This window comes from Rattus norvegicus, chromosome 18, assembly GCF_036323735.1.
Source record: "Rattus norvegicus strain BN/NHsdMcwi chromosome 18, GRCr8, whole genome shotgun sequence".
Taxonomy (NCBI): Eukaryota; Metazoa; Chordata; class Mammalia; order Rodentia; family Muridae; genus Rattus; species Rattus norvegicus.
Genome location: NC_086036.1, coordinates 12,012,464 through 12,024,063, shown reverse-complemented (window position 1 = coordinate 12,024,063; position 11,600 = coordinate 12,012,464). Strand labels below are relative to the sequence as shown.

Here is an 11,600-nt window from a genome sequence, read left to right as displayed (position 1 = left end):
GGAAGTGAAAGCAAATGAACACTTTCCATTCCAGCCTGTGTTTGGTCCTGGGGTTTCCTTGTAGCAATAGAAACCCTAACCAAGTTAGCTCCATTCTCCCTGGATTCCAGGACTTCTAAGTCAGCTGACTACATATTCAGGATTCTAACTCATTTCTCTGACTCCAACTCTTCCGTCTACATGCATAAAAATGTGCATATGTCTATGGATAATATGCAACTCCTGACCGGCGTACACACAGTAGCTCCTCCACTTTTGATGGTTCCCCATGTAACATCCGAACTTTAGAAGACTGAAGGAAAGATGTATAGACAACAGAAACTGCATTTTGAAATTTGAATTTTGACCTTTCCCCAGGACAGGTAGCCTGATGCAAATGTTGTTGACATGGTGTTTTAAAGCCTAGATGGGGAGGACCTCCCGTGCTAGTGCTTAGGTCCTGTCCGACATGAATCATTGTAAAGACGTCTCAACAATTCTTATGTGACTTAAAAGTTATTTATCATGACTGCTAACATGCCATAGGTCAGATTCTGGGACATTTCCAGAGACATTTTGGGAATCATTCATGATTTTTGTATAACCTTGCAAATTCATTTTAGGAAACTCTGTCCAAACAACAGTCACTATTTTCTTGTATCTCAAAATGACAGTGTTTTAACGGTACAGTTTAATCATTTCGATTAAGAACCCAGTGTTGGATTCCCCATGAAGTCTAAATACTTTAGGGGCAATCTAAAATACATAATTGGACTCTGTTTAGAAAACCCGTATGTTTGAAAATAAAGCACAGGGAGGGCAGGCCTCCTTCTGAGAATTTTGCTTAGGGCTTTTACATTTCTAGGACCAGGGTTTTAGGGTAAAGGTCTGGGGCTTCTTGAAACTACTCTCGATGAATCCTGCTCTATCAGAGGGAGCAGCTCACCCAAGAGCCCAGTCATCATTGATCCCTCATTGCCTGGAGCCAAAGCTCAGAACACTTACTGCTCCAGGCAGAGTACCCAAGTGCCTCCACACTGACCCTTTATTACCTGCTTCTACTTCTCAACTTCTACTTCTTCCATGTGCTCAGCCCTTCAGTCTCTCCCCAGCCTGTGTGTTATTCTGTTGATGCTCAAGGCTGTGCCCAGGGGCCTCACTGACTAGTGGTTTGCAATATCCCACCTAGCTATTGCTTGGGGCTTCCTCTTTGCCCTACATTGTCTTTTAGATCACCATTGTAAGTTGAGAAAAATCCTCAACTTTCAGGGCCCTGTTTAAATCCGTGTCTGTAAACAATTCCACAACTTACTTCCTTTGAGTTTTTTGTTCTTGCCTTCTCTACTTTGACTCATTTTTTTATAAAGTTTCTATTATAGGATCTATTTTATACGTGTCTTTGTTATACTTAATGGTTTGCACATGTTTCTCATCTTTAGGACGATCACAAACCTTTGATCTTTGTGGCTAGCATTATCAAAAAGGTGTGAGCCCTTGTCAGCCCCAAGATAGCTACAGATGCCAGAAAGAAATGGCCACGTGAATTTAGCGATCCTGGTGAGTCTAAGAAGAGACTCTATGTAGGCACTACTTACAGAACAGCAGCAAGAGACCCAAAATAATCATGCCAATCCCCGCTGGGCCAAGTCCGACGTTTGACTGCCTAAGTCCATCATCAGTGACCGTCCCCATGTCATCGGTCACCCAGATGGTGTCCCCAGTGTAGATGCCTGTGGTGCTGGAGTGCAAGCACACATGGTAGTCGTCACACAAGCAGGCGTCTAACAGTACAGTCTGTGGCAATTCACATGCTCTGTTGTGACTGTCCTTCACGAGGATGGGGATTTGGTAGGGTCCTGGAGACAAGGTCTGCTCAGTCATAAGGATTGCAGAAGTTCCTGGGAAACAAGAAGATAGAGGGAGCAGGTGAAAATTCCCCTGGAAGTAAGTCTTCCTGGTGCCCTAGGCAGCAGACTCAGCTCCTCTAAGTTCTGTGTCTTTAAGACCAGAGTTGGAGACTCTGCACATGGAGGGGGCTGGACTCCATACTTGCCTCCCTTTCTATCAGTTACCCCTGTCATCAACTGTAGCATGTACTGCCACATTCAAGAGTACCACATCTTAGTGATGTGTCCCATGCTTTGCTCATCTCTTTCTGCAATATTTGAAATTTTGGATTTAAGTTTTTACCCTTATGAATAAGAATGTTCGAATAGCTCATCATAGAAGCAATTTCGTTGGTGGGAAGAAAGTGAGGGGATATCTTTAAGATAGGGGGATGTGAGATACGTCTGTGTATTTGCCTAGAATTATTTAAAGTGGGGAAGTCTGACTTTTGGTGTTAGTCAAATGACCTGTTTATTTCAAGGGTGTAAACCGTCCATGTGTATAAAATGATTAGTTAACTGGTATTTGTTGGTATCAGGAATTGCTTTTAGCAGTGACACCAGTTGGTCACTGTTGCCATGGCAACAGCCATACATTCCCAGAAGACATTTTGGTTCAATTTACACCTCCACCTGGGAACCTTTACCTCACATTCCAAAGAAAAGGCAAATTCCGTGCCCCCTACGCCTCTTTTTCTTTTCTTTCTCTCGCCTCTTCCCTTTGACTCCTCCCCCATTAAAATCTCACCACGTGGAACCCTGTTGGTATTGGTTTGGTGTGTTCTTTCCCCAGGGGTGCGTCCGATAATTCTGATATTATTAACAACTGATATCTGATATTAACATCTGAGATTAAATAGCAGCAGTATTTACACACTATAGTTTTCGTCTTTTTTCTTCAGACTGATTTCTAACCCCTCCCCCTCAATGTCTAGTACACCTGAAAGTTTATATATATAATTTTTTGAGACAGGGTTTTGCTTTGTAGCCCTGGCTGTTCTGAAACTCAACTCTGTAGACCAGGCTGATGGGTGAACCACAGAGGGTTCACCCACCTGCCTCTGCTTCCCAAGTGTCCCACGTGCTGGGCTCAAAGCTGTGTGCTACTGCTGCCTGGCTTTTAATTTAAATTTTTGTTTAATGTAACTATGTCACAGAAAGAGACATAAAATTGTATTTGACTACTGGACTATATTTGGTCATTGCTTTGCTTCTGGCCTTTGAATGTGAGCACCTTTCCAGTCTGCTTACCATTGATGGACCTGATATCCCATATGTCAGCTGTGTCTGGCGACTCGTCAACCACACAAAAGGTAAAGGGAGCCCCGAAAGAATGGTCGTTGACGTAGATCCTGACAGACGAAGCATGGGTGCAGACACTTCTACTTTCGGCATAAATGACGGGACAGTAATCATTGGCATCAGGAACCTCAATGCATATGGTTCCCGTAGCTGTTCTCCCAGAGCCATCTGAAAAGGAGAGCATCATGGGTGTTAGGGTAAGCAACGCCAGGAAGAAGATTTCATTTCATACCCTACATCGCTGCCACAGGAAGTGTGAATAGTGTGAGTGACGTGGGAGGCGTGATGGTTTCCGGCTGGCTGCGTTACTCCAGTCACCGTGACTTCCTAGCCTTCTTTCAGCCTTTCTTCTCTTGTGTACACTGCGCGCTCTTCTGCAGATGCCTTCCCTTCCTCTCATTGCCTTGATCTCAGTGGACATGGAAATGGAAGATGGGAAGTCTTCCAAAGAACGTCATCCTTTGCTCTTCTCATCCTGTCCTAATGAGGCAGACCCCAAAGCAGCTGCCAACCTCCCCACTCATGGTCTGACAGGCTGCAGTATTCATAACTCTGGTGGGGAGTTAAATAATTGCTTGCACATTTTATTTTATTTTTTTGTTGGTAAGAAATTTTATTTATTTCTCTGTGTAATGACTCTTCTAGGAAAAATATCAAGTTTTCCTCTAATCTACTTGAAAGAAAGTATTAGTATAGCTTATTAAAAAAGGCAGAAGATAAAAATTGAGGTCTGAGTGAAGTCCACAGTTACTTTATGCTGTTGTTATAGTGAATAAAGTATCATTGTTTTTACTTTGCAAGGAGCCTTGATTTTCTCATTTGAAAACTCAGATATTACCCCCTCTCTCTGGGTTAACTAGCTAAATCATGTCACCAGATGTCAGCACACTTATTTTAAGGGTAATATTTTATTACCTTTATTCATTTATTTGTGTGTCTGTGTTTGTGTGTGCTGGTATATGTGTGTGTGTATGTGTATCTTTGTGTGTGTGCATGTGTCCGTATGTGTGGGTCACAATGAGTACGTGAAGGTCAAAGGACAACGTGTAGTAGTTGACCTCCATCATGTGAGTCCTAGAGACACAACTCAGATCCGCAGGCTTGGCAGCAAGGACCTTTACTCACTGGGCCATCTTGCCCACCCCAAAGATGCTTTTGGATGATAAGTCAAGAGGCTGTCTTTATCACATGTGATTCTGTCCCCATAGTTTATCATCATGAGACTTTCTAAGGTGTCTGTTTTGTTAGACACACAGCACTTTGTCCCGTAGTTGGTTCTAGTTCTCAATCTTTGGCTCTCTGTAGCTGACTTGTGGCCTTGTGATTTGTAACTAAAGCAGAAGCTGTTGTTAATAAAGCTTGCTCTCCAGGGCTTCCACCTTTTGCTTGCTATGTAGACATTCTGGTTCAAAGAAAACCACCCAGGTGACGAGGCCCTCTGCCTACACAGATCCTGTGCTTAGGTAAGCAAAACCTTTTTCAATCTGTTGGCAACACTTTTTCTTTTCTTGAGCCATAATTATCTTTTTGTCCTGCTTACTGCAGATTTTCACATATGACCAAGGTATGATCAACGTGGTTAGACTCTGGTTTGAAAAAAAAAATAGCCTTCCAGAATGCTGACAATGAGCAAGAAAATGTTAGATCTGTAACTGACCTGAACATTGAAAGAGGCACTCTGGATGAAGACAAGCACTCGTGGCTCATTTCTTGGACTTTATTGTGCTTTGGGTTTTTTTTTTTCTTTTCTGAGCCTTGCGTTTAGTCATTCACCTTTAAAGTGTCCAGATAGAGCGTCACCTGTCTCTCTGAACACTAACGACTACCTCTGACTTCCCTTGAGCATACATTGAGTCACTCGCCTTTCTCTCCATATATGGTAAAGGCCAGATAGAGTCGTTCATTACCCAACCTCCTCAGACTTCTTTATGGATATGGTTGAGACATTTATCTTTTTTCTTTCTTACTGACTTCGTTTGGTTTGCTCTGTAGCAGCTGGCTTCCTAGGTCCTGTTCTGGAGAAACTTTGATCCTCAACAAATAAATTCCTGTTGCTATTCTCCAGAAAGAATCTGTCATCGATTTTTCTGTGAAGGAAGTGGATCAATCTTTGCTTAAAGATGGTAGGATTTGAATCACCTGAAAATTTCTTGAGCATCTTACAACAGACAGTGTTGTCTATAAATGTTGTCTACTTGAGTGACAGGCAGGCTTCTCGTTATAGCTCGGTTCTGGTGACTGAAGTAAGTGTGCTCTCAGGCTCACTGCCACCCACCAAGGTGACCCTGCAATGACCCTGTAATCCTGACTGTGAGGAAGCATTCCTCTCGCACTCCACAAGTGAGATCAGTCATACTCAAGCTATGTGGTCATAAATAGAAACAAACTTTCATCTATACAGTATCTAACTTCTGTGCATACCACAAATCACGCATGATGCCGATTTGGAACTAAATGAGATAAAGTTTGACATGAGTATAATTTGTGGTTCTGTGTATACTTAAATTCTTTCTATTTTTCAAGTTTGATGTTTAGTTCTTAATCTAACATACTTAAAACTTTCTGTCTTAAGTTTCATTTACACTACTAAATGATAAATTTTGACCAATACAACTATCAACATTAGAATAGCTGTATTAATAACAGTTCATGTAATTTCATTCGTATATTAATTATATTAAAATATTGAAAAGAAATTTCTTACCATCTATAGCCAGGATCTCTGCTGCATACATCCCATCCGTAATATATTTTGACTTCGTGTCAAATTCCCTAGAAAACTGTATCTCACCAGTCCTTGAATCAACTTTTAGCCAGCTGCCTGCATCGTGCCCTATGACATACCTGTTTTTAAATAAACAAGTTCATCATTATGCTTCTGTGAAAGTTAGACTTTTAAATCACAGCAGAACTACAATACAATGAACCCATACTTGTGTTTGTTTGATTCACCATGACAATTGTCTTAGTTTACAAAATGTACTCTGTGTGTGTGTGTGTGGTGTGTGTGTGCGTGTGTATGTGTGTATGTGTGTGTGTACGTGTGTGTGTGTATGTATGTGTGTGTGGTGTGTGTGTGTTTGTGTGTGTGTTTATGTGTATGTGTGTATGTATGTGTGTGTGTATGTGTGTGTGTGTGTGTGTGTGTGTGCGTGTGTTACATTCCAGTGAGAATTCAATATTACATATTTTGTGTTAGGTTGAAAACAATTCATCATTCCTCTTCTAGATTTTCAATTATATAGTAAAATGTATGGATATAGCTCAGGTCTATTAATTAACAATATATCCTTTATCTAGTTTGAAAACAAATATTTATTTTTATGCATGGCAGGCTCTGCTTGCTGGTTGTAGGTGTGAGGCATGCTGGTTTCAGAGGGCTGGCTGCTGCTGGCTTGCTCAGGGCCTGGTGGTAGCCCTGAGCCCCCTTTCTGCCTGGGTTTCCTCATGGATAAGGATCTAAAGACCTTAAGCTGATTGGAAGAATAGTGGGCTCTCCAGCAGGTGAGATCAAGCACCCACACACAGTTCCTTCATCTGATTCTCTCTGCCATCTCCTCATGTGAGTAGACTTCAGAAGTTTTCCTCAAAGCCAATTAGGTTATTACATTTATGGACTTTGATCACTCTACAAGTACTGAGGAGGAAGAGGAGATACAGATGAAAGGGTGAAGAGAGACCATTTATAGCGATTTCTGGAGTCTCTGTGCCCAGTGCCCCGAATGTGTACTGTTCTCTTTCCTGTTTTCACTCTTTATGTTCACAAAGCACGTACGTTTCAGCCTCTTTCACTCTTTCTTTTTTTGTCCCTTTTAGGTCAAGCAGAGAGTTGAAAGTCATCTCAAAGATAGCCAGAGGTTTTGTGGAAACAGGAAGTGATTCATTTTTTATGGCGTGCCACTGGCTATAATATAACCTATTTAGGCTTAGTTCAGGGTAGTACAGCTGAGCTCAAAGGATCAAAGAGAGTCTCACAGCAATGTTGGTAGAGCTTTAATGTTGTAATCATGTTTTAGGTCCACTGACTCTATAACTAGCCAGAGCTCCCATTAGCATTATTAAATTCCAAGAAAATGCCAAATGCTGTCATAGTCCTCTAAAACAAGCAACAAGAGAACTCCCCCACCCCCTTTCCCCAAGCACTACACAAATTTTATAGCACACACCTCATGAATGAACAGTGGTAGAACTGCCACACAAGTGCTTGCCATACCTGACGTTTGTTGCAGGGCTCCCCGTGTCCATATCTATGGCTGTGTATGTGCCAAGCACATAGTTCATTAAGGAGTCTCCCCTCATTCCTCCTCGTAGACTAAATGTCATGGAACTTGGGCGAAAGGTTGGTCCTTCCCGCACGTTAATAACCTGGATTCTCACGGGAGTGGAGTGCATTTGGAATTGAGATGCCACTGAATGGTGAAACTCAGCTTGGTTTCTAACTCCAATGCTGAGGTAAATGTTAGGTTCCTGTTCATAGTCCAGCATCTGAAATGACGAACAGAAAGAAACAGCTTTGAGCTAGTAAAGGGTTCTTTCTCTGGGAGGAAGATGGAGGATGCGGTGTATATAGATGTGTTTGTTTTCATGAGTGTCGTAGGTATACGTGAGTGTGTGCATGTGGAGGCCTGAGGCTGATGCTGGGTGTCTTTCTCAATGACTTTCCACTTGTATATTGAGGTAGAGTCTCTCTCTGAAATTGAAATGTTTGGCTGATCTGGCTATCAAACTTGCCTTGAGGACCTCCCCAATCTCTGTTTCCTGTGCTCTTGGGTTACAGATGGGCCTCCTGCTCAAAGGACTTTTTTCTGGGTTCTGAGGATTTGAACTTTGGTCCTCATGCCTTAATGGCAAGTGCCTTACTAGCCATGCCATCTCCCCAGCCCAGTGCTCCCTTTACACAGAATAAGAAACACGAGCCTATACACTAGAGCAAAGTCCTGGAACTGTGCGATTCTGACTTTTAAATTGAGATAATCTCAGCTTCAAAAGGTGTTTTATGCATGCAATCACTTAAACCTTTTGCACATGTGTAGGTCAGTTAAATTTAGAGGTTCATTTGTTTATCTTTGTTTGTTATGATGCTGGGAATAGAACCCAGGGCCTTGAACATGCTAGATGGCTATTCCACCACTGCCTATATGTACAATTCCTAAGCCCATGGCTTAAAATTGTGAGTATTTTAGAGTTTTCATAAAAACTGTTTACATAAAAAACTTTAAAATGAAAAAAAAAAAACAAAACCCACCTCTTTTTATAAAAAATAAGAAGTAAATCTAGAATGGATCAAAAAATCACCCATAATTATTGACTGAGCAATTAGGACTCAGACCTCCTTTTGTAGAATTCACATCTGAGACTCTCTTTAAAGTAGTAATGACAGAACAAAGGAGACAATATCTAGGATGTAAGCGAACATATAATCATTATTGAGATGATGCAAACATTTCTAAGTTATCATGCTATTACCGGGTGCCCAATACTATCACTTAGTTGCACTGGGTCTGGTTGACAAGATGGCTCCTTTGTTAGGCACACTCGAGTAAATGGCACACCCTGAGAAACAGTCACCTTTGAACTGAGTTTCCCAGATGAAAGGTGAATTCGGTCTTTTGATCTAGAGTGACTTATGGGCAGAAGTGAAAGGTCACATGTGGAAAGGCCATGGCAGAAACAAGGTGTGCTGGACACTGCCTGAGAGACACTGTTGTGGAAGCTAACGCAAGCAACAATGGCTCTGTTGAAATCCGGTTTGCAATCTCCAGACCGAGAACTCACAGATCGTGTTGGATCTCATCTTTGTCATTTGCCACCTAGGAGAACTGAGGCAACTCAGTCTTTGATTTTGTCTCATTTTCTTTACAAAGGGATCACAGCTTTTCTTCTCAGAGTGGTGTGGGTTGGAGGAGGGTCTGTGTGCAGAGCCCTCCTACAGATGGACTTTGGTAGCTGGTGTAGAATATTGCAATTGCTTAGTAAAGACTAGTGTTTCCTCCTTTTTTATTATATCAACACCCCCAGATGAGAGGGTCCCCAGTTCCTCTGCTTGCAGTAAGAAGCCTTTTCCTATGAACCTGGTTCAGAAAGATGTCCCCTTCTCCTCTCCTGGTGGAATTTCACTCCTTGTTGGGGCTTTATGTCATACTCAGACATCACTATTGGTTGTAACAGACATACGACTTACTCTGAGGGTACTTTCCTTGTTTTCTCAGTGAAACATTGAGCAGTACAAGAACAATATAGCTTTGGCTTTCTTGCTAATACACGTTGTGTTGCTGGCCAGGAGGGCCCCACTATCACAGTCCAGGAAAGTCGTGCATATGAAGGGCATTCGGGCTCTGAAGTACTTTCTGAAGGCATCCTCCCAACCTAAGAATCACCTGGAACTTCTTTGGAGGGAGCCCTTAAGGATCCCATGCTTACCTTGACCAATTTCAAAATGCCTTCGTTGGTTTTTGGATCTGTTTGGATTTCAAACCAGTTCCCATCATTGCCAGAGAGGATGGAGTATTGGGCCAGCCAGTTATCAGTGCCTTCCTCATCGAGATCGATTGCTTGCAGTCGTATCAGTTCTGAGCTCAAACAGTTTTCTTCAATACTTGCTGAGTACTGAAATAAATAGGGCAGGTTTGTGGTGCAGATTTGAAAAGGAACAAAGACATTTGCTACCATATGATTATTCTTTAAAATACAACAAACTATGCCAATGATTTTTGTATCATTTTAAGATGGCATCTATTCAGTCATGAATGTAAGAATGACATGAGTGTAAGATTTGTTTTCCTATGCTACACCTGAAATCAATATTCCATTGCTGCTTCATTTCTTCACATTTATATTTGACCTACTTTACTCTTTTAAAAAAATGACTTAGTTTTAAATAATCTGTTAATGGCTAAATAGTAAACATTGGACTTTGTGGTCGACAAACTCTTCACAGGAGCTGCTTGTCATGTCACTGTTGCAGCAGAAGGTAGTGACACACAACATGGGAGAAGAATGGAGTGGGAGGAGAGGGGGAGAGGGGAGGGGGAGGGGGAGGAGGAGGAGGAAGAGGAGGAGAAGGAGGAGAAGGGGGAGGAGGAGGAGGAAGAGGAGGAGAAGGGGGAGGAGGAGGGGGAGGAGGAGAAAAATATTTTGACTAAAATAGGTGACAAGTCATTCCTGGCTCTGTTATTTGGATTTTGTAATATTTTTTAACTTAAGGTCTCACATAGCTCAAGCTAGTCTTGAATTTGTTATGTAGCTGAGAATGACGTTGAACTTGTCCTCTTGCGTTTACCTCCCAAGAGCTGTGATTAGAAGTATGCTCCACAGCACTGTTGCTAGGGATCAAACCCAGGGCTCCAAGCACGCTGGGCAACCATTCTTCCAACTGGACTGCATTCCTAGTCCCAGCTTTATGATACTTTGTGATGAAGGTGAGAATGGGAGTTGAGGGTGTCTGGGACTCTATTACAATTAACTCAGCAACTTCCAACACCTATGCAGCAAATTTCCCAACTTCTGTGAGTAGAATATGTGGGGAGGCTGGTTTTCCAGAGGAGGCTTGCTTGGAACAGTGAGTCAAAGATATGTATATAGGAGCAGGAAAGATTACCTAGGGGGTTCAGGCACTTCCTGTCAAGACATAAGCAGAGTTTGAACCTTGGGACCTCCATGGTATAAGAAGAGAACCAATTCCTGCAAGTTGTCCTCTGATTTCTACATGTGCACCATTGCTTGTGTGTGCTGACACATAACACACACACACACACACACACACACACACACACACACACACACGGAGAAAGAGAGAGAGAGAGAGAGAGAGAGAGAGAGAGAGAATAAATGTAAATAAAAGATAGGACTTGGCAGTTCAGAGCACTGGCTGCTCTTCCAGAGGACCAAGGTTCAATTTCAAGCATCCACATGGCAGCTTATAATTGTCTGTAACTTCACTTCCTGGGAATCTGACGTCCTCACACAGACATACACACAGGCAAAACACTAATGCATATAGAAATAAAAATAAAATTTAGAAGATGTTAAAAATAAAATGTTTTAAAAGTAAAATATAAAATGTTAAGCAATAAAAAGACAAACATGTAGGTGTGCTACTCTTCATAAGAAGTGTAAGTTTACATCACAAAGCTGTTCACCCACAGTGTAACAGCCAGGCTTCTGCATAAGCATAAAGGCAAACTGACTACTGACAAGGGAGAAAGATCATTAGAACAATGACTTACTGAGGTTTTCTCCAAGATGGGGAAATTATCATTGACATCCAAAATCTTGATTCTGCAGTCACATTCAGAGGACAGCCCATCTGTGGCTCCATCCCGATCTGAGCCCCTCACCAGGAGATTGTACATACTGTGTTGCTTAATTAGAAGGAAAGAGAGTCAGAAAGCTTAGGTCTTGCGACTCCAACAGAACTCCGCGCCATTATTTGTT

General features: G+C 42.0%; 1 protein-coding gene across 1 annotated transcript in view; it reads right to left on the bottom strand.

The window, feature by feature from the left end:
- Dsg4 (desmoglein 4) overlaps positions 1 to 11,600 on the bottom strand; it is a 37,007-nt gene that overhangs the window by 8,845 nt on the left and 16,562 nt on the right. Inside the window, 6 exon segments of the mRNA NM_199490.2 lie at positions 1,575 to 1,877; positions 3,117 to 3,335; positions 5,872 to 6,011; positions 7,381 to 7,652; positions 9,588 to 9,773; positions 11,393 to 11,527. Coding sequence (NP_955784.1) covers positions 1,575 to 1,877; positions 3,117 to 3,335; positions 5,872 to 6,011; positions 7,381 to 7,652; positions 9,588 to 9,773; positions 11,393 to 11,527 — 1,255 coding nt within the window.